General features: G+C 46.4%; 1 protein-coding gene across 5 annotated transcripts; it reads right to left on the bottom strand.

The window, feature by feature from the left end:
• Positions 1–290: 290 nt before the first annotated feature.
• On the bottom strand, positions 291–22,683 carry ZFP28 (ZFP28 zinc finger protein). 5 transcript variants are annotated; one of them, XM_066374584.1, is made up of 8 exons: positions 22,117–22,155; positions 21,150–21,235; positions 20,622–21,007; positions 11,234–11,360; positions 11,017–11,112; positions 9,102–9,256; positions 7,460–7,571; positions 291–2,983 (listed from the first exon to the last, which is right to left on the bottom strand). In XM_066374584.1, the coding sequence occupies exons 3-8, from the start codon at positions 20,631–20,633 to the stop codon at positions 1,278–1,280; spliced, it is 2,208 nt and encodes a 735-aa protein (XP_066230681.1). In that variant the 5' UTR covers positions 20,634–21,007; positions 21,150–21,235; positions 22,117–22,155; the 3' UTR covers positions 291–1,277. The 5 variants fall into 5 exon arrangements, with proteins under 5 accessions (XP_066230681.1, XP_066230679.1, XP_066230680.1 ...); XM_066374582.1 differs by having other exon boundaries at positions 20,812–21,007; XM_066374583.1 differs by having other exon boundaries at positions 20,812–21,007; positions 22,123–22,143.
• Positions 22,684–23,397: the final 714 nt, after the last annotated feature.

Below are 23,397 nucleotides of genomic sequence, written 5' to 3'. Positions count from 1 at the left end.
TGATAAAATAATTTACAAATATTTTAATGGTATCAGTTATTTCATCTAGAAATATGTTTCTTTTTATGGGCATATTTTCTGTTGTTCAATATGGTTTAATAGTTTCCTTTCATCTCTATAACTCACTCGACAGTTTAATATGAGAGTTGTATTCTCGAACAAATAATTAGAATCTTTTGTGTATTACTTCTCTGCGCTGGAGCAAGGGTAGGCACACTTTTTCTCTAAAAGTACAGTATGTATTTGAGGTGGTGCAAGCCATAGGCAATATGTAAAACATGGAGTCTGGCTGTGCGCCAATAAAACTTTACTTACAGGTGAAATTTACAATAAAACATAAATTTCACATAATATTCATGTTGTCACACGCTATTACTCTCTTCACTTGTTAAACCATTTAAACATTAAAAAATGTTTTTGATCATGGGCCATATGAAAAAAGGCGGTGAGACTCTGGCCGGGTGTCAGTTTGTTGACCCCTACTCTTGACCAATGTACCTCAGGTTAATGGCTCCTTGTAAGTTTAACAGCATTTATTTGTGAGTCAAAGTAACTGTAAATCGCTCATTTATTGCCACATTTTCTAATTTTTGAGTAGCGTGTCTGCAGTTTTATGCACATATAGCTTGCATTTTTCTGGTTGTTCCAAGGTGGTCTACTCCTCCATATTGTCTACAAACTTTCTAAGACTGCTGTCTGATGCAGAGTAAGGTTGAACTGTCTCACCAGCAAGTTCACCTTACTTACATTTCTTCAGTTAGTGTGGAAAACCACAACACTAACTCAACATGATAAAATCAAGTTTTAAACCAACACCGGCAACCTTGCCTTGACCCCCTAAACTCCTGTTGCCGATCTAAAATCTGGTTTCTCCTGGTCTCCCACACTGTTTGATATTGAATGAGGAATGCATTATGACTGAAGACTTTTCTACAAACGTCAATTTCACATGGTTTCTCTCATTTTTATTCGGAGCTAACTATGGTAATGCTTCCATGTCCCAACATAATGTTTTAAAGAGAGCTGAAATTACTCAATGCTGAGTACGGACTAGGCACTGTTTTAAGAGCAACTTAGGCATGAACCAAGCAGTTTCAAGGATCTCAGTGCAAGTTTTTACGTGATAAGTGAACCAATTACTGGCAGACCTAAATCGACCTGACTGCTACATGGAAAACAAACCTGTAGAAGATAAAAAAAAAAAAAAAAAAAAAGAAGAGCAGAGAGACCAGCTTTTAAACGATCGGAGCAGTCTAGCTGAAATAGTGCTGTTGAGACTACAGTGATGGAAGTGAGCTCGAACTCCAGAGATATTTGGGGAACAGATCCCCACCTGATGTGGGAGGCAGAGAGGGGCGTGCTGAGGACTCTCCAGTGTGAACTCGTGGATGCACAAAGTGTGCGCTCTGCCTCAGGACCTTTCTGTTTCTCTTATAGTTGCAGGACCTCTCCCCAGTGTGGACTCTCTTATGCTGATTCAGGTGCCCAATTTGGACGAAGGTCTTCCTGCATTCCTTGCATTCATACGGTTTCTTTCCAGAATGAATTCTCTGGTGGACGCTCAGGGACTGACGGTGGCTGAAGGCCTTGCCACAGGCACCGCATGCGTAAGGCTTCTCCCCAGTGTGACTTCTGCGGTGACAGATCAGGGATGACTTTGTCTTAAACGCCTTTCCGCACTCCATGCAGTCGAAAGGCCTCTGGCCTGTGTGCAGCCTCTGATGCTGAGTGCAGGACGAGTTATCCCCAAAGGCCTTCCCACACTCGACACATTTGTAGGGTCTCTCTCCAGTGTGCACTCGCTGATGTTGAATGAGGTGGGTGGTCTGGCTGAAGGCTTTCCCACATTCCTTACACTCGTAGGGCTTCTCCCCCGTGTGAGTTTTCTGATGCTGTACCAGGTGCGCCTTCTGGGTGAAGGCTTTACGACACACCTCACACTCGTAGGGCTTCTCTCCAGTATGAATTCTCTGGTGGGTGGCGAGCTGGGAACTGATGCTGAAGGATTTTCCACACTGCCCACATTCAAAGGGTTTCTCCCCGGTGTGGATCCTCAGGTGGCTGGCGAGGTGGATATTCTGCCGAAAGGCTTTCCCACATTCTCGGCACTTAAAAGGCTTCTCTCCGGAATGCACTCGTTGATGCTGAGTCAGGGACGCGTGGTGGCTGAAGGCTTTTCGACAAACGCTGCACGCGTAGGGTTTCTCCCCCGTGTGGATCCTTTGGTGAACAGTAAGGGAGGAGCCGTAGCGAAAGGACTTGTCACATACGTCGCATTTGTAGGGCTTCTCTCCAGTGTGAATCCTCCTGTGCTGATTGAGCCCTATGTGGTCACTGAAGGCTTTCCCGCAGTGGACGCACTCAAAGGGTTTCACCCCAGTGTGGTAGTACCTCCAGTGACGAATAAGAGAGGTGTTCTGGATGAAGGCTTTCCCACAGTCAGCACACTCGTAGGGCTTCTTGCCCGTATGACATCTTTGATGTCGGGCAAAGGAGGAGCCGTCACTGAAGGCCTTGCCACACTCGTGACATTTATAGGGCTTCTCCCCGGTGTGGATTCTCTGATGAACGGTAAGAGAGGAGCTCTGGGTGAAAGTTTTCTTACATTCATGACATTTGAAAAGTTTTCTCCCTGCATAGATTACTGTATGTTTTATGACCACTGTGTTCTGGGGGAAACTCTTCTGAACCAAGTCACGGTTATGGACTCTCTCTTCTGAGTCATCCAAAGGGAACCATCTTGCAGATCTGTGATGTGTGTGCTCCCTTTCCTTAGAGAGGGTTTTGTTAGGGGTGACTCTCTCTTGCCTGAAGCGTGTCGTCGCCTGACTTACCAGCTTCTTTCCACACACCCCCTCAGAATCCCCATGTCCTCTGAAAGCGGAACACTCTAGATGAGTGCTTAACGTTCTGTCTGTTACCACTTCGGGAAATAAATCCTGCTTTGGAAATAATTCCTGGGTCTCATGGACAGATTGTTTGCCTGAAACATAGCAAGAGAATAAATATTTCCTTTATTGTGTACTAGAAAAAAAAATAGGCTAGAAGAAAAATTGTTAATGAATTCACTAAAAAGGGTGAGTTCAACCACATAAATTATTCATTTCTCAAAGCTACGTCACTAAAACATGCAGCCTATGATGTATGTAAAATAGACCCTGGACTGAATTTATATTGGAACCTTGGAAGACGTGAGTAGGGGAAAAAATATCTATATATCTATATCTATCTATCTATCTATATATATATATGGAATATGGAATTGGTTACATATCAGAAGAGTACACGGTTGAAAAAAAAATGTTCGGCAATCATACCACCTAAAAATATACACTATGACATTCACAGATTTTAACTTCTCTCTCTCTCTCTCTCTCTCTGTCCAGCCTGCTTTGGATGCCACAGCAGTCATCACAAGTCGTTCCAAGAAGCGTGCCAAAGCACAAAACAGGCTGTTCTCTACAACCTCCATCGGGCGCATCTGAAAGCCTGGTTATTCCGATCCTACCAGAAAATGGTGCTACTGTAAACCCTATTTTATCTGAGTAATTTCAAACAAAAGCTGTATTGCCAATTGATGGCCAAAACTCAGTAGTCCCATAAAGTCATTTTTACATTTGTTTATCTGCTTGACAAAATCGTCACTTCTTTCCTGGCCATTTATTAAGGATAGGGTCTTGCAATGTAGCTTCCCATTTTGAAGATACTGTTTTTATAATAATGATGAGTCTTAAATATTATGTATAATTATGTTCAGATATAGTACTGAAAAAGTACACATCTTATCTCAGAACTTAAGCTTATAAGGAGAAGTGAGTATGTTGGAAATCCTTTTTCTAAATCAGCATATACCAAAAACTGTGCATATATAGTTATATTTAATAAATATATATAGATGAAACTGGTATTGGGGAGAGACAATATCTGGAAAAAGATGATGGTAAAAAAAGAAAAAGAAAAAGGAGAAAGTCTTTTTAAAAATGACAAATAAACACGGATCAACCCCAGACTAGAATGCCAGCTTTTGCTAATCTATTCAACACTGGTCTGGAAGTTCAGGCAGATAATTAGAAATAGAAACAAAAGGCATCCACATTTGCAGATGATAGGCTCTCATCTAATAGAAAATCCTAAAGAACTCACAAGCAAAGTATCAGAGCCAATAAGGTAATTCATCAAAATCACAAGATACAAGAGCAACACACAAAATCACTGCTCTTTGTATACACTAAGAATGAACAACTTGAAAGGAAATTATGAAAACAATTCCATTACAAGAAGAAATTAGGAATAAATTTACCGAAGGAGGTACAAGATTGATGCTTAAAACCACAGAACACTGCTGAATAAAATTAAGAAGTCCTAAGTAAATGGAAAGACATCAAAAGAGAGCAGGAAAGAAGTAACAGAAACAAGACCAAACAAATTTGTTACATGGTCCAAATGGAAATAATGGATCTATTTATAAAAAGAAGAACTAGCCTGACCAAGCGGTGGCGCAGTGGATAGAGCGTTGGACTGGGATGCAGAAGGACCCAGCTTCGAGACCCCGAAGTTGCCAGCTTGAGTGCGGGATCATCTGGTTTGAGCAAAAAGCTCACCCAAGGTCTTGGACCCAAGGTCGCTGGCTCGAGCAAGGGGTTATTCGGTCTGCTGAAGGCCCGCGGTCAAGGCACATAGGAGAAAGCAATCAATGAGCTAAGGTGTCACAACGAAAAACTGATGATTGATGCTTCTCATCTCTCTCCATTCCTGTCTGTCTGTCCCTATCTATCCCTCTCTCTGTCCCTGTAAAAAAAAAAAAAAAGAAAGAAAGAAAAGAAAAACTATGAGTGAAGAAAGTTAACAGAGTAAATGCTTCTATTAATGAAGGTACCACCGGTTTAAACTACTGAATAGCAAGAAACATCATGCAAACTCACAAGCCACAAAAAAAATCAAGAAAAAGTGAAATCACCTTCACAAAACAGGACTTACATTCATACTATATAAAGACATCCAAGGGGACCAAGAGAAATGTGGGTGATGAGTATAAAGACAACAGTAACAGAACATGAACACTAACTGGATTTAAATGCACACATTCTCACCTCACAAGTTTCTGGAAAAGAGTTATTAAATAAAACTCAATTTTTACTTAACAGCTTGGTAAAAAGCTTTAAGAAAACCAACCAAATACTATTATTGGTGAGGATGTCTACAGATTTCTAATATATTATTCACCTATGGTATAACACTATATCCCTGAAACTTTACAAAATATGTACATTTTCATCATGCAAAGGGATCTACAAACTGGACCATTTTTATTATATGTAAAAACTGGGAGAGACCTACTGCATTTTTCGCTCCAGAATATGCACTTTTTTCCCCAAAGTGGAGGGGAAAATGCCCGTGCGTCTTGTGGAGCAAATGTTCATTTTTTATTTTTTAGCTGCTGCGGGGTCCCAGACAACTAGAAGAGTATTTGAACATTAAAGTCTCTTCTCATTTGTTAATAACAATGGGTTAATTCTGCTGTTGAGTTTACATGGTTGACATATTATTGTGGTATATTTTATTAAATATTTTAATACACCATTTGGTTCAGAATATTTTTTTTCTTATTTTCCTGCTTAAAACCCTGGGCACGTCTTATGGTCAGGTGCATCTTATGGAGCGAAAAATACGGTAAATGTTCAATGTCCTCAATAGTTAGTTAAGTGAATTATGGTATACCTATACATTGTAATGCAGCCTTTAAAATAATAAAGAATGATCTGGTCCAGGGATACAATCCCAAAACGTACAGTTTTCACTTACATACAGATAGATCCCTGTTGTATGTTTTTCATACTGACAAATGTGAAGTAATCTAATTAAATACATGCAACATGGACAGCATGTGAAAAACATCTGTATGTGGGACTGCATAGACACTATAATTCTTACTATGTTAAAAATATATGGTTATCATGTGTTGAAAGGGGTCAAAGTTACCTTGTAAACGGTCATCCAGACAGGTGATAGGACTGCCATTTCTCCAAACAGTTATTTTTCAAAGAAATCCCTCTCCCTCCCTTGTACATCAAATGAGGAAGAGACCCTCCTCCACGGACCCCTTCTTGCCGTCCAACCTCCAACCACCTTGTCCAACTACAAGGACACACTGGGGTCCTGTCCTCTGCTTCTGCAACATCAAATTGGAACTTCTGAAAATTCTACCTTATGCAAGTGACTCACGAGTATGTCTTATCAGAGTCATGGTTTGAGTCACGTGTGCAAATGTCCTCTCTCTACCACCACCGGTCAATGCCAAACAGAGAGGCCAATGTGTAGTTCCCACAGGAATGGATGCACAGTGAAGGGAGTGGGCGGTTGACCACAGAAAAATGAACCTTTCTAAGACAGCCTTTCAAAAGCACATTGGGTCAGAAAAAGGTCACTTAAGGAAGTGGGTGGCTGATACATGTCCGACTGGCCAGGAGCTGGGGGAGCACTACTCAGTGTGAGTCACCACCCAAGGTGAGGAGGAGGAGGGAAGAAGAGAATAATCTTCCAAGGGCAGATTCTAAATTCTCTCTCCAGACCAACATGACCTGGCCAAGTTTTCTCCGGGACACCAGTAAGAACTCGGCCTCTCGGAAGGCCTTAGCTCCGCTGTGGCGGCATTCGCAGCCCAGCCTCCCCGCGCTCCCGAGAAGAGGCCTCCCGTCAGCTCTCTCCTCGCCAGCCAGGGCTCCTTCCCTTGGTCCGACAAAGAACCCAATCGGGCCCGGAAACACAGCGTCCTGCGTATTGGAAAATACAGGGGTCCGCTCAGGCCCTCGGCCTTCTTGAGAATCAGGTCCTCGACTTTGAGAGAAAAATGTTATCACAGGAAGAAGCAGGAAATAAAGTGAGAAGTACCCGACAGACAGCAGAGAGAGTGCTTCAAGCATAATGACGACACTGACTTTCAACTCTACATACAGCAAACTCTTATCTTAGAAGTCAGGAGGCCCTGTCCAGGTGTCTCAGTGGTGGAGTGTTGGCTCACTGTATGGACATCCCCAGTTTGATTCCTGGTCAGGGCACACAGGAGAAGCACCCATCAGCTTCTCTACCCTTCCCCTTCTCCCTTCTCTCTATCTCTCTGCCGCTCCCACGGCCATGGCTCAGTTGGAGCAAGTTGGCCCCAGGTGCTGAGGATGGTTCCATGGCCTCGCTTCAGGCACTAATAGAACTTGGTGGCTGAGCAACCGGCCAACAGCCCCAGATGGGCAGAGCATCGCCCCCTGGTGGGCACGCTGGGTGGATCCCAGTCAGGCGCATGCAGGAGTCTGTCTCTGCCTCTGCGCTTCTCACTTAAGAACAAAAAAAAAAGAAAAAAAGAAATCAGGAGCAAAAATTCAGCCCAACACTTCAGAAGATCCACCAGACACACACAATCCAAAACTGAGGAAAGATAAATTCAGGCTGGGGAGAGGGACAGCCTTACCCACTGCTTCCAGGTCATGGTTCTCCCATGTCACATTCTTACAGAACCGCCTCCGATCAGGGTCTAACTGCTGGGAGAAGTCGATAGCCATATTCGTGATGGTCACCAAGCCCTGAAATGGCACAAACGCGTGTTTTGACCAAACCTACTTATGAACCTGCAATGGCTCTGGTGGGGTAGGCTGTGAATTTTCTAATGCCAACTGAAGGCTTCCCTAATACTCAATATGCATTATTCGCCTGACCAGGCGGTGGCGCAGCGGATAGAGCATTGGACTGGGATGCAGAAGGACCCAGGTTTGAGACCCCGAGGCCGCCAGCTTGAGTGCGGGCTCATCTGGTTTGAGCAAGGCTCACCAGCTTGGACCCAAGGTCACTGGCTCCAGCAAGGGGTTGCTCGGTCCGCTGAAGGCCCGCGGTCAAGGCACATGTGAGAAAGCAATTAATGAACAACTAAGGTGTTGCAACGCGCAATGAAAAACAAATGATTGATGCTTCTCATCTCTCTCAGTTCCTGTCTGTCCCTGTCTATCCCTCTCTCTGACTCACTCTCTGTCTCTGTAATAAATAAATAAATAAAAAATTAAAAAAAAAAAGCATTATTCGGTAAGTCTGCAGGGCTTTCCTCTCATATGAAGTCTTTTATGAAAAAAAAAAGGCCAGTTACCTCAGTGGTAGTGTCGGCCCGGCATGTGGAAGTCCCACGTTTCGTTCTCGGTCAGGACACACAGGAAAAGTGCCCATCTACTTCTCCCCCCCTACCTCCTCTCACTTCTTTCTTTTCCTCCCTCCTGCAGCCACGGCTCGATTAGAGCAAGTTGGCCCCAGACGCTGAGGATGGCTCCATGGCCTTACCTCAGGTGCAAAAATAGCTTGGTTGCCGAGCAATTGACCAAGATGGGCAGAGCATCGCCCCCTAGTGGGCTTGCCGGGTAGATCCCGGACACAGAGCATGCAATACTCTGTCTGTGCCTCCCCTCTTCTCACTAAAAAAAATAAAATTAAAAAAAAAAAAAAAGAAAAAAAAAAGAAGCTGTTGACAGCCTGGCTTGATGTTTCCTATTTTTACAAGTCAAATGTTTCTGATTTAAACAGACCAGCCTGTGCCTCCTTACAAATGAGTTTTCCCTGCTTTTCTTATGTGAATCATGACTGTCTACTCTTTCTAGGGTCTAGTCTAGGGGTTTCCAAACTTTTTACACAGGGGGCCAGTTCACTGTCCCTCAGACCGTTGGAGGGCCGCCACATACAGTGCTCCTCTCACTGACCACCAATGAAAGAGGTGCCCTTTCCAGAAGTGCGGCAGGGGACCAGATAAATGGCCTCAGGGGGCTGCATACGGCCCGCAGTTTGGGGATACCTGGTCTAGTCTGTCTGCAGGAGGCCCTGCATTCGCAGGGGGACTCCTGCCACACGAACTGTAGGCATGGTCTCTTTCTCCAAGAGTTTCTTCATGCTGGCCACGGTCTTCCTGCAGCCCGACGTCTGCCGGCTCTGTGCCATGCAAACATGGACGCTATACCCGGGAATCCTCTCCTCTGCCTCTGCCATGCCCGGCTGCAAATTCTGCAAACCCCACCTTCATGCCAAGTGACCCACAAACATGTCCCCCCACCCCTCCAGGCCCGGTGGGCCTGACTCACCGGCTGCCTCTCAAACAGAGTCTCATAGCCCCAGGGCTGCCCCAGCACAGCGCACTGCAGCCGGCAGCTGGTGAGTCTCTCCAGCAGCCAGGCCTGGGACAACGGGTCTTCATAGGCGTCTGCCTCTGCAGGTGACTTCTTGGTCTCCGGCCGGTCTGAGAGACATCGAGACAGTCAATGTCGCTTTCATTATGTCATTGATATGGAGAAGGCTTCCCAAGTGTAAGCAGGTGGACCAAAACTCTAAGAGCAGATCATTTTGAAAGCTTCTTCCGGACTCACCCCACCTGACATTTAACCACCAGTGCACATCCTGCTTTTCGCAGGAGACTGAAGAAACAAAGGAAGACCGGAGGAGAGAGCTCCCAAAGATTTCCCTCTGAGATCCCATAAGGCAAATATGGAGAAAGAGGGGGAGAGGCTACCGAAGAAAATGGTATAGAACCCTTATTTAAGCTTATTTAGTACAAGCAAAGCTCGCTTTGATTCTTCATTTTATCCAGCAAAAATGTCTTTCGAGCTTGGTCTGCCTCCTTTTTTATTATCATGCTAACTAATAAAAATGTGATTAAGGGAAAACGTTCACGAAAACACCATGCTAAGTTCTCCCGTGCCACATGGTGACTCACATGAGCCATTGTGATTAAAAGTGTGCGCCCTGCCCCCCCAGCCGGATGGCTCAGTTGGTTAGACTCTAATCGTTAGAGCATCTCACCAAAGCACAGAGGCTGGCTGCCGGTTCGATCCCTGGTCAGGGCACATACAGGAAAAGATATTCCTGTCTCTCTCTCCTTCTCTTCTCTCACCAAAATCAATAAATAACCTATTACAGTAACCTCAACAGTGATCTGTAATTTGACGCCCTGCCTTAGTTGATTAGCCTGTTGTTCCAGAAATAACGCTGTGGAGGAAATCTCTGTATCTCCCAGGGGTATACAGAGCATCGTAATATCTGTGAGAGGATGCCATCAAATCAGAATCAGTCTTCTTTTCTTCCGTGAGCAATCAATCACCCACCTGCACAAGGCCTGTCTGTATCAGGCCATCCAAGTGAACCCCAAATTAATCATGGCTGAACCCAAACTCGCCTCCTAACCTACTTCTCATGTTTCTGCTAACACTGCGACCTCATCGCCCTGGGCTGAAACTAGAATGAATTTCTTCTTCCTCTTAAGGCTTTGTCTGCATGTATCACATAGGGTAGCAGTTTCTACTTCACTTATGTCACGTACAGCCGTGTGCTGTCTCCCGAGGAGATGGTGAGTTTTTTAATGGCACACAACCCATCTCACCAACCAGTCCCGGATGGCCACACTCAAGGCTGACACTCAGCAAAAACTGGTTTTAAAAAGTCCCTAAATCAAAGTCATTTACTCAAAAAGAAATAAGCTAAGTAAAAAAATGACATCAGGGTCAGTCAAAGATTTTTTAAAGAATGGAGATGATGGCCCTGGACGATTGGCTCAGCGGTAGAGCGTCGGCCCAGCGTATGGAAGTCCCAGGTTCGATTTCTGGTCAGGGCACACAGGAGAAGCACCCATATGCTTCTCCTCCCTTCCCCTTCCTCTGTCTCTCTCTTCCCCTCCTGCAGCCAAGGCTCCATTGGAGCAGAGTTGGCCCAGATGCTGAGGACAGCTCCATGGCCTCCGCCTCAGGCACTAGAATGGCTCCAGTAGCAAATGAGCAACGCCCCAGATGGGCGGAGCATTGCCCTCTGGTGGGCATGCCTGGTGGATCCTGGTTGGGCGCATGTGGGAGTCCGTCTGTCTGCCTCCCCACTTCTCACTAAAAATTAAAATTAAAAAAAAAAAGGACTGAACTTGCCCTCCAGGCACAGAGCTCGGGAAGACCCCAAGACGACCCTGCATGTGAGAGGTTGCTGAGATGGGACTGGGCAGTGTCCTCCCCAACTCACCCGGACAATGGCCTCTTATCCGCTTTCTCGTGGCCATAAAGGGTTCTTTCCTTTGTTCCAACGAGGAGATCATGTCGGGCTTCGAGAAACAAAGTCCTGAGCACGTAAGAAGAAACAGGAGGTGGTCACACTGTGGGTCCGTGATGGACCCGTGCTAAAGGTGTGCCTCTTCCAAGTTAGGGCAGCAGACACGGGGCAGGGCGGGGGACACCCTCACCCAGTGACACCAGGTTCCTGTAGTTCTCCAGCATCACGTCTCTGTACAGGTTCCTCTGCACGCAGGTCAGCTGCTCCCACTCCTCCCGGGAGAAGTCCACAGCCACATCCCCAAACGCCACCAAGCTCTGCAAGGACAACACCACGTTCCTGTTCAAACCACTACGCAGACCCCTCATGACCGGGTGGCTGCTATGGACTAAACTGTGACCGCCACGTTCATATATTCAAGTGCTGACCTCCAGTACCTCCGAAGGTGACTGCATTTGCAGAAAGGGCCTTCACAGAAGTGATCAACAGTTAAATGAAGTCACAGGATTGGGCCCTCATCCAAGCTGACTGGTGTCCTTACAAGAAGAGGAGGAAGCATCAGGAATGAGGGAGCAGAGGGACAGGAAGCAGCAAGACAGGGGCGACGTCCACACACAACTTCAGGAGAAACCAAGCCTGCTGCCACTGCGATCTTGAACTTTGAGAAAAGAAATCTCTGCCATTGAGTTTCCCCCAGTCAGTGGCATTTTGTCACAGAAGCCCTCACAAACCTACAGAGGGATGTAAAAATGACCTGCTCTCCATGTTGAGCAAGAGAATATACATGTAAGGAATAGTATCTGGTGATCTGTGTCATAAACTCCAGGGAAAGGAGAAAAATACAGAGACAGCCCCTGACCTTGGGGACCTGACCAATCTGTGTAAGTAAAAGCACAAGTTTTGACATCAGTTCAAAAACAGTCACTAACGAAGGTGAACTGTTCCACGCACAATCGGTTCCAGAGCATTTTCAACATGGGGACACTCGAGGGGACTTGGTCCAGCAGCACAAGCGTCGGGAGATAAAACCTGGGCATGAACCTGAAAACACGCACGCCACAACTAATCCCCTCCCGGGCCTCCCGGGCCCCCTACTTGTCTCCGTCTTCACTAGATATTGAGTGTTCACTGAAGCAAAACAAACTAAACAAACAACCACCTATGGTTATATAGTATTTGCAGGAAAGAGCCAGGAACGGTGCAGGGAGCTGCGTACAAGAGACGTAGGTACTTCTCTGCTTACCTGAGTGAGCTGGTCTAGAACAAAGGCAGGAGGGATCACAACAGCAATTTTGCAAGGGGGAGCAGGTGGCCGCCGGGCTGAGGACCTGACCCGTGGTAGGGGAGAGCGTTCCTCTGTTATGACCCACACGTCACACCAGCGATTTGCTAAATGCCTTCCATTTTGAAAACCGTGCAAGGCCCAGCAGTGGAAATCTTCAAGCAATCAGAACTCTGAATTTTCAATGTGCACGCTAAATAAAACAGGCCAGTCAGAAAAAGAAATACTGGAGCGTCTGCCCGGCGTGTGGAAGTCCTGGGTTCGATTACCGGCCAGGGAACACAGGAGAAGCACCCATCTGCTTCTACACCCCTCCCCCTCTGTATTTATCTCTTCCCCTCCCACAGCCAAGGCTCCACTGGAGCAAAGCCCCAGATGGGCAGAGTATCGCCCCCTGGTGGGCATGCTGGGTGGATCCAGGTAGGGCGCATGCAAGAGTCTGCCTCTCCGCTTCTCACTTCAGAAAAATACAAAAAAAGAAAAAAAGAAAGAAATACTGCACAATCTTACTTAAATGTTGGAAATAAAAAATAAAAATCATCCAGCTCACAGAAGAGAGGATGAATGTGGCTGAGAGGGCCCGGGAGAGGTAATGGTCAAGGAGTACAGGCTTACAGGTACAAAGCAGTAAGTTTTAGAGATTTACGACACAACACAGTGCTTACAGCTAACAATATAGCATGCTGGACACTTAAAACATGCTAAAAGGGCCCTGGCCGGATGGCTCAGCGGTAGAGCGTTGGCCTGGCATGCGGGGGACCCAGGTTCGATTCCCGGCCAGGGCACACAGGAGAAGCGCCCATTTGCTTCTCCACACCCCCCCCCTCCTTCCTCTCTGTCTCTCTCTTCCCCTCCCGCAGCCAAGGCTCCATTGAAGCAAAGATGGCCCGGGCGCTGGGGATGGCTCCCTGGCCTCTGCCCCAGGCACTAGAGTGGCTCTGGTCGCGGCAGAACGACGCCCCCAGAGCATCGCCCCTGGTGGGCGTGCCGGGTGGATCCCAGTCGGGCGCATGCAGGAGTCTGTCTGACTGTCTCTCCCTGTTTCCAGCTTCAGAAAAATAAAAAAAAAATAAAAAATAAAAAATAAAAAAAAACATGCTAAAAGGGTAGAGCTTATGTTAAATATTCTCACTACCAACAACAGTAATAACGGGTAGGAGAGAAGAGATGGGTAAGTTCACGGTGCTGATGGTGGTGACAATTTCAGAGGTGCACACTTATCCTCAAATGCAATGAGTTATTTATACACGTTAAAAATATGCAGCTTTTTATAGGTCAATTGTATCTCAACAAAGTGGTTTAGTAATAACAACAAAAAAACATTTTAATGCACCTACTGAAAATTATGTTCAAAGACGGGCTCAGATGCATGCTATTTCTACGTGATTATAGAAGAGGGGTTCTTACAGATTATCGTCTTACAATTCTAACTGCTCCTCAGTTGGCAAGGCTTGCACTTCCTTTTCAGATATTTACCTGTTCTTCAGACATTCTTTACCAATGACAATACACTTTAAAAATCTTTACAGTATCCTTACAGTAACGTCGCTCCCACTTTGTCTCGGGGCTCCTAAATCAAAGAACCTAAGTTCAGACATTTTCTTAGACTTGGAAACACAGTTCTTGTGGATCTGATTTTTTTCAATAACAGCAAAGGGCTCCTCTCTGCCCTCTAACCCCACCCTCACAGCGTGTGTGCGTGCACCCTTCTCATTGTGTCAGACCACACACACAACCAATGCCTTGTGCTCTTTAATATCTTTAACTGTGAATAGTAACAATCATAGCTCACAGCCCTTATGATATTCCAAACACAATTCCAGATACTGATATGCAAGGTATTTCATCCCACATCCCCAACAGTTGATACTATTGCTGTGCCCATTTTACAGATGCAGCCACAGAGGAAGCAGTGGGCTGGGCTCCAAAACGTTGAGGTAAAGTAATTTTTACATCATAAAATATTCTTCTTCTTTCAATGATTTTTTCTATCTTTCTTAAGAAAAAGGAGGGGAGATAGACAAATTCCTGCATGTGCCTGGATCAGGATCCACCCAGCAACCACCATCTGGGTCCGATGTTTGAATCAACCAAGCTATTCTGAGTGCTTGAGGCCAACGCTTGAACCAATCTAGTCATTGGCTACAGTAGGGGAAGCCAGAAAGAGGAGAGGGAGGCAGAGAGAAGCAGATGGTCGCTTCTTTAATGTGCCTTGACTGGGACTTGAACCTGGGATATCCAAATGCCAGGCTGGATATCCACTGAGCCAACTGGCCAGAGCTTTTTAATGATTTTCAAGCACTAAAAAAAAGATAAAGCATTTACAGCTCATGAGCTGTACATACAAAAAGAAGTGGGGGGCCAGATGCGTCCCACAGGCAGCTTGCCCATCCATGTTCTACATTACATGTCGTTGGGTGAAAATTGTCACATAAGGGGCATGCCTGTAAATTTCTACAGCAATCACAATAACATGAGATACAGCTAAAAATTACTGAGTTTTTAGCCCTGGCCGGTTGGCTCAGTGGTAGAGTGTCGGCCTGGTGTGCAGGAGTCCCGGGTTCGATTCCCGGCCAGGGCACACAGGAGTAGCGCCCATCTGCTTCTCCACCCCTCCCCCTCTCCTTCCTCTCTGTTTCTCTCTTCCCTTCCCACAGCCAAGACTCCATTGGAGCAAAGTTGGCCCAGGCTCTGAGGATGGCTCTGTGGCCTCTGCCTCAGGTGCTTGAATGGCTCTAGTTGCAACAGAGCGATGCCCCAGATGAGCAGAGCATTGCCCCCTGGTGGGCGTGCCAGGTGGATCCCGGTCGGGTGCATGTGGGAGTCTGTCTGACTGCCTCCCCGTTTCCAACTTAAGAAAAATCCAAAAAAAAAAAAAAAAAAAATCAGAGTTTTTACCATGTACCAGACACCTTACCTATTATCAACTTAACCCTTATAAGAACCAGGAAGTTGATACTGCCGCTGCCCTTATTTTCACAGATGAAGAGATGCAGTCACTGAAGCTGCCTTAAGGTTATACAGTGGTTACAGGCTGGAGATAGTATCCAAACTCGGGCAGCCCAGCTCCACGGTCCACGCCTGTGGCCAGCTTGTGACCTGCCTCTATTAAGTTTCCTCTGTGCTTAGCTATTATCAACAAGACGGGTAATAGCAAATGTTGGAGAGGCTTTGGAGAAAAAGGAACCCTCATTCACTGTTGGTGGGACTGTAAAGTAGTACAACCATTATGGAGGAAAGTATGGTGGTTCCTCAAAAAACTGCAAATAGAACTACCTTATGACCCAGCAATCCCTCTACTGGGTATATACCCCAAAACCTCAGAAACATTGATACGTGAAGACACATGTAGCCCCATGTTCATTGCAGCACTGTTCACAGTGGCCAAGACATGGAAACAACCAAAAAGCCCTTCAATAGAAGACTGGATAAAGAAGATGTGGCACATATACACTATGGAATACTACTCAGCCATAAGAAATGATGACATCAGATCATTTACAGCAAAATGGTGGGATCTTGATAACATTATAAGGAGTGAAATAAGTAAATCAGAAAAAAACAAGAACTACATGATTTCATACATTGGTGGAACATATAAATGAGACTAAGAGACATGGACAAGAGTGTGGTGGTTACCAGGGGTGGGGGGAGGGAGGACAGGGGGAGAGTTAGGGGGAGGGAGAGGGGCACAGAGAACTAGATAGAGGGTGGCGAAGGACAATCTGACTTTGGGCGAGGGGTATGCAACATAATTTAATGACAAAATAACCTAGACATGTTTTCTATGAATATATGTACCCTGATTTATTAATGTCATCCCATTACCATTAATAAAAATTTATTTAAAAAAAAAAAAAAAAAAAAAAAGGTTCCTCTGTGCCCTGGCTGGTTGGCTCAGTGGTAGAACGTCGGCCTGGAGTGTGGAAGTCCCGGGTTTGATTCCCGGACAGGGCACACAGGAGAAGCGCCCATCTGCTTCTCCACCCTTCCCCCTCTCCTTTCTCTCTATCTCTCTCTTCCCCTCCCACAGCCAAGGCTCCACTGGAGCAAAGCTGGCCCGGGAAATGAAAATGGCTTCATGGCCTCCACCTTAGGTGTTAGAATGGTTCTGGTTGCAGCGGAGCAACAGCCCAGATGGGCAAAGCATTGCCCCCTGGTGGGCATGCTGGGTGGATCCCGGTCAGGCGCATGCGGGAGTCTGTCTGACTGCCTCCCCACTTCTATTAACTTCAGAAAAAAATATATATATAAAAAAGTCATCTCATAGTAAATACTCCCTAACTTAGCCCCATGGGTAGAAGTCAAGAGCTCCTTCCAGCCCATCTCACAGAGCCAGGCCAAGCACTTGCAGTCCAGAGCCTGTTTGCTTGTACCTTATCCACCACAGGCTGTGGACTACTAGCGATAAGGGGATGGGGCTCAGCCATCTGTTTCTCCCGGGGCTGGCACAAAGTGGGCACCAAACAAACCAGGCACAGCACAAAGAGCGGTCCTGTTTCGCATCGAGTACCTTTCTGCTTCCTCAGAGTTCTTCGAACAAAGGGGCACAGGGTGGGGACTGAGTCACTTGGCCCATAAAGAAGGAAGCAGAGAGAAAGGGAGGCCCAGGGCGGTCCACACAGCCCATCACTCACCAGAATGGGAGGAGATGGGAACCCGCTCCCAGAACAGGTCTCAAACTGAAAACGTTTAGTACCCTCATGTTCACTGCAGCGTTATTTAGGATAGCCCAAATATGGAAGAAACCCAAGTGACCATCAAGAGGTGAGCAGGGCCCTGGCCAGGTAGCTCAGTTGGTTAGAACATCATCCCAATAAATTAAGGTTATAGTGTCAGGAGCCGATCAACAACTGCTGGCTGACAAGGTCACAGCAGAAGAAGACCCACAACTGCTGGCTGACAAGGTCACAGCAGAAGATCAAAAACTGCTGATTGACAAAGTCATAGCAGAGAAGACCAATGGCTGCGGGTTGACAAAGTCACCCAAAGGAGAGACACAACGATACTTCACCCTTTGACTTTTTGAATTAATCTGGCCTTATATCCCCCCTTTTCTGGGTGTGTGCTATTATTTGTGGCACAGGGATAATAGTACTGTGCTTTCCCTGTAGATTCGTAGTGATTTCTTTGGAAATGAGACAGAGGGTGTGAGTTCCACAGAAAAGCCTATAAGCCCCTTGAGCTGGGCTCATAGACATAAGAGGCTGGCTATGATATCCCTCGTAAAGGGTTAAGTTTGTAGGAGAATTCCTTCTTAATCATGTTAGAAAGAATAGATTGTGACTTGTGAATGGGTAGGAGGCAGTGGCTGTGCACAGAGCGCCTTTCGGCCTTCACTTAATTCAACATTTTTCCTCCCTAGCCTTTTCATGTGATAGAGAAACATTCCTTTCTTCTTGCTTATTTGATCTGCAGATAGTGGTATACTCTGAGAAGAATAGAGTTAGAACTTAACTAGTGTTTAAATATAATAAATAAGTAATATTTGACTAGACAATAGTATCTTAGGTAAGGTATAGTAGAATGGCCCATTGTGTGGCCTAGGATGAGAGCGCAGTCGGCAAGAAAAGAATGTTTTACTAAGAGAATTGTCTTTTGACTAAAGGCAATTGCTAGGCTTTCTCAACGAGATGTTCTCATGAGATTTATATGCTTTCCAAGATTCTTTGATAATGAGAAAAACGTAGGGGAATCCATAGAATAACAGTTAATGTCTTATGTTGCTACTAGGCTATCTTGCAAGTACACTCTGTATATCTTTGGGTGAAAGCTACTCTTAATGTTATGTCAATTTCTTTATAGGCAAGCCTTTTAGAATCTTGTGAGAAAAAGTAGGACACTGCATAAACTCAAAGCCATTTACCTAAACAAGCAGTGGTCCATTCTTAGTCCTTAATGATTTCATCTGTTAATCTCTCTCTGCCCCTTAACTCACAACAGCAGTAAAGTTAGTTAACTATTAGTACTAATACTTTAAAAGCTTTTACCGATGTTGTTATCGCTATTCAAGTTATTTTGTACTTTGAATGATTTGCTACCTGGTTTGTGATTTATAGATATAAATTAACTGTTATCCGGAAACATGTAAACATAGTGAAACAGAAGCAATGATTAACACCATGTAATTGTAACTCAGTGTGTGTGTATAAAAAGGGAGCTATACTAGCATTTGGCAGAGATGCCTGGCAGTAAATGCTAACCAGAGAATAAAGAGAACGAAAAGAATTCGGCTCTCTCACTCGATTTCACCGACGCCGTCTCCTCCTGTGGGACCCCTGGATCCCCCCCGGGGCTGGACCCCGGCAATAGGGGTTTGATCCCTAGCCAGGGCACATATAGGAACCAACCAATGAGTGCATAAATAAGTGGAACAAGGTGTTATTTCTCTCTCCTTTTCTCTCTCTAAAAATCAATAGAATAAACAAGTGAATTAAAGAGCTGTGGTATATAGATTATAAATAAGGTGACCAATCGTCCTTTTAGGGAGGAAGGTCCTTCTTTTGTAAGTTCCATCCTCCCTCGAAAAGTGTCCTACACGTCCTCCTTTTGGATATTGGAAGACTCATCTGTAAATGTCCGTATTCAATCAATGTGGAATTGATCCATTGCATGTGATGTGACGTATTTGTATCTAAATGAGTACTTTGTTCTTATAATTATTATTAAAAATTAGGCCCTGGCCGGTTGGCTCAGCAGCAGAGTGTCGGCCTGGCGTGCGGGGGACCTGGGTTCGATTCCGGCCAGGGCACATAGAAGAAGCGCCCATTTGCTTCTCCACCCCCCCTCCTTCCTCTCTGTCTCTCCCTTCCCTTCCCGCAGCCGAGGCTCCATTGGAGCAAAGATGGCCCAGGCGCTGGGGATGGCTCCTTGGCCTCTGCCCCAGGTGCTGGAGTGGCTCTGGTGGCGGCAGAGCAATGCCCCGGAGGGGCAGAGCATCGCCCCCTGGTGGGCGTGCCGGGTGGATCCCGGTTGGGTGCATGCGGGAGTCTGTCTGACTGTCTCTCCCCATTTCCAGCTTCAGAAAAATACAAAAAAAAAAAAATAATAATAGGCATGTAAGCATAATGACAATGTAAAATATTATAACTGTTTTTATTAAGTATTGATCCTATTAACTATGGATCATATATTATTGTTCCAATGAATAAAATGTTTCTTTTCTTTATGATATTGTTTTCTTCAATTTATTTTTGTCCTCCTTTTCATTGTAGAAACGTTGGTCACCTTACTATAAACAATAAAGTATTACTTGGCCACAGAAAAGAATGAATGAAATCTTGCCGTTTGCAACAACACAGATGGACCTGGAGGGTACTATGCCAAGTTAAATAAGTCAGAATGAGAATGACAAATACCATACGATTTCACTTATAAGTGGAATCTAAAGAAAACACCCGAACAAACAGAAATAGACTCCTACACACAGAGAACACATTGATGATTGCCAGATGGGAAGAGGAGATTGGGGAGTGGGTAAAAAAGGTGAAGGCATTGCTAAGTACACATCGGTAGTTACTAAATAGTCATGGGGATGTAAAATACAGTATAGGAAATATAGTCAAAACTACTGTAACAACTGTCAACAGAAAACAACCTCCAAACCTGTAAGAATTTCTCGTGCATTTCTCTGAGCCAAACTGTTGACAATCGCCGGGAAGCAGAGCCTCACGGACTGAGAAAGTGCTCCGGAAAATGGTGGCTTCCCCACTTCTTTTATACTTCAGAATCAGAGGGAAAGACGGGAGGGGGCTTGCATGAAATTGATTGGTGATAGATCAGGGAGGAAGGAGAGGGCAAAGTGGGGAAATCTCTGGGATTGGGAAAAAACAAGTGCCTATGCAGAAATTTCTTTGACAGACAGGAATGAGAAGTTAACAGTGAATGGTTCACATCACAATAACAATGAGGGGGTCTATTGGCTTCTGCTCCCGTGGGATGTCTGACCCCTTACATTCCAAAAGCAGGTTATCAGGTACATTATCATAGATGCAAAAGACAGCAGACAGGCTTGAGTAAAAACAAGCATTGACCTTTGTTTAGAGAAAGTTCTTCCCTAGCACATGACTACCCACCATGAACTGCTTTTAGTTAGAAAAGTTTGATTTAGACCGGGGGTAGTCAACCTTTTTATACCTACTGCCCACTTTTGTATCTCTGTTAGTAGTAAAATTTTCTAACCGCCCACTGGTTCCACAGTAATGGTGATTTATAAAGTAGAGAAGTAACTTTACTTTATATAAAATTTATAAAGCAGAGTTACAGTAAGTTAAAGCATATAATAATAATTACTTACCAAGTACTTCATGTCCGATTTTCACTGTTTGGCAGAATAAATCTTTATAAAACAACTTACTATAATTAAATCTATCTTTTTATTTATACTTTGGTTGCTTTGCTACCACCTATCATGAAAGCTGGAACGCCTACTAGTGGGTGGTAGGGACCAGGTTGACTGCCACTGATTTAGACCATCCTCTGTTTACCGTTGTTCCCCAAGTTTGCAAGGCCATGGTGTTGACTTTCCCTGAGCTTGTCAGGTTCAGTTCGTGGACACATCTTGATTTATTAAAAATTTTTTTTTTGTTCCACACAGCTATGCATGGTGCCAGGCGGATACTTGAAATATTGGGGGGGATGACTTCGTGAGTTATGTCAATGTCTAACCACTATGCAACACACCTGAAAGTAATATGATAGGTTAACTGTAATTGAATCATAAAATTAAAAAAATAACCTGAAACATTTAAAAAAAAATAAACATGACCCAACCCTGAAAACGCAAGGCTGCATTTCAGAGAGAAGACAGGAAATGTTAACTCACCTGGGACGTGTGAGGTTCATTTCCCATCCCTACTGCCTCCTGCTTCTGCTTCCTGCACAGATGGGCGGTGTCCCCGGTGGGCAGAGCTGGGGATGGGGAAAAGGAAGTAGGGACCAGGTCTACACTACATCCTGAGTCACCTTTCTGCTGAGTCTTCCATCCACCTTGGTCAGAAACGGTTTCTGGCCGGGCGGAGCAGTTCAGTTGGTTAGAGCATCATCCCAATATACCAAGGGGCTAGGGGGGACATAAAAAATCAATCAATGCCCTGACCAGATGGTGGTGCAGTGGATAGAGCTTGGGACTGGGACACAGAGGTCCCAGGTTCGAGGCCCCCAAGGTTGACGGCTTGAGCGAGGGCTCACCAGCTTGAATGTGAGATCATGGGCATTACCCCATGGTCGCTGACTTGAGCCCAAGGTCGATCGCTAAAGCAAGGGGTCACTCGCTCTGCTGTAGCCGCCGCCGCTGGTCAAGGCACATATGAGAAAGCAATCAATGAACAACTAAGGAGCTGCAACAAAGAATTGATGCGTCTCATCTCTCTCCCTTCCTGTCTGTCCTTTCATCTGTCACACTCACACACACACATACACACAAAGTCAACCAATGAATGCATAAATAAGTGCAACAAATCGACGTTTCTCTTCCTTCTCTCGCTCTCCAATCAGTAACTATTTAAACTCTTAAGTTTTTGTTTTTTTTTAAATGTTCCGCCGGTGGAGCCCCCAATCCTCTGGCAGCAGCTAGATGAGGCCAGCTGGTGGCCATTAGTCCGCCTGGGGCGGCCAAGCGGAGGGAAATAGGGGTGTCCGGGAAGGGGACTCTGGACCAGTCCGGGTCCCTCCCGGCCCCGTCGCGTGATACTCGGACTCTCGTTCCACGTGCAGAGCTTGGGGTCCCCGCACCCTGAGGGGATGAAGGTGTCCCCGAACCCCGGCCCTCCATCAGGCCACCTGTCAATCACCCGCACCTCTGTTTTTAGCCGCTGGGGTCACCGTCCGTCGCTGGCCCTGGCCGGTGAGCCCATTCCCTGAGCGCGGCCTTCCCCGGCCCCGGCGGCCCTGAACGGCGGGGGTCGTCCCTGTCCGGCCTCGGTTCGGCCCGGGCTTGGTACGGGGGGCGCCTCGCCGCGCCGTGCACCTCAGTTCGCGGGCTCCCGCGCTCCTGGCCGCCCTCCCGGCCCCCGGCATGTCCCCGAGGGAGCACGCGCCCTCCCCGCCCCCAACAACACGGGTCTCCAACCCCGTTCGGACACCGGGCGACAAGCCCCCCGCCGCGCAGGGCGCGCGAGAGCCGGCAACGCGCCGCCGGAAGTGGGCGTGTCCTTCGCCGCAGGCATCCTCTGGGAAACGTAGTCCTACAGTCCTGGCGAAGGCGACCGGCGGACTGAGGACGGCGACGGGCAGGGCCGCTTTGGGTTCACGCTGCGTCTGTGAGCGACACATGCGGGGAGCCATACGCAAGCGACGCAGGGTGGGGGGGCCGGCTCCCCTGACCGGGGAGCACAGGCCACCACGAGCGATAGAACAGCCAGCTAGAACCCATGGGCTTCTGGGAGTCGGCGCCAGGGTTGGAGCTAGGATGGGGCGTGGCTAATGGGAGGGTCGTAGCTAAAGACAGGGGCGGGGCTAGTGGCAGGGGGCGGGGCCGTAGGGATATTGAACGGGTCGCTGGGCTGGGCAGGTAGGGCAGTCCTCAGATGGGTCTACCCTTGGAAGAGAGGAAAAGTCAGGCCCCCTACCCTCCTCCCTGAGGACGAAACGAGAAGAATGCCAGGGAGAGGAGCCTGCAAGGACAACTGAGGCAGCTAGTCATAGATTAACTACATTTTTTAAAAATTATTTTTATTTATTTATTCATTTTTTTTTTTTAGAGGGGAGAGAGAGAGAGAGAGAAGGGGGGGAGAAGCAGGAAGCTTCAACTCCCATATGTGCCTTGACCAGGCAAGCCCAGGGTTTTAAACCAGCAACCTCAGCATTCCAGGTCAATGCTTTATCCACTGCGCCACCACAGGTCAGGCAGATTAACTACTTCTTATAGTTCTCTGAAAGGGTGCCTGGAGCCACTTGCTACACAGAGCAAAGAAGATAGAACTTATTTGAAAACCCCTTCCCCTTTTCTGTTCTTAAAAGCCTTCAAGAGACACTATTTACATGCCTTAAAAATTCCAACACTGGCCCTGGCCGGTTGGCTCAGCAGTAGAGCGTCAGCCTGGCGTGCGGGGGACCCGGGTTCGATTCCGGCC

This window comes from Saccopteryx leptura, chromosome 3, assembly GCF_036850995.1.
Source record: "Saccopteryx leptura isolate mSacLep1 chromosome 3, mSacLep1_pri_phased_curated, whole genome shotgun sequence".
Taxonomy (NCBI): Eukaryota; Metazoa; Chordata; class Mammalia; order Chiroptera; family Emballonuridae; genus Saccopteryx; species Saccopteryx leptura.
The sequence above is the reverse complement of the archived record's forward strand: the minus strand, read 5'-3'. Positions and strand labels throughout refer to the sequence as shown.

Excerpts from the sequence above, each read along its gene's own strand:
- ZFP28 (XM_066374580.1), bottom strand. The coding sequence starts at position 22,609 with ATGGCTCCCCGCATGTGTCGCTCACAGACGCAGCGTGAACCCAAAGCG. Across the intron at positions 21,236-22,116 it reads GGCTAAAAACAGAGGTGCGG|CTCTGCCCACCGGGGACACC; the intron begins GTGATTGACAGG and ends CCCCATCCCCAG. Across the intron at positions 2,984-7,459 it reads CCATGACCTGGAAGCAGTGG|GCAAACAATCTGTCCATGAG; the intron begins GTAAGGCTGTCC and ends GCTATGTTTCAG.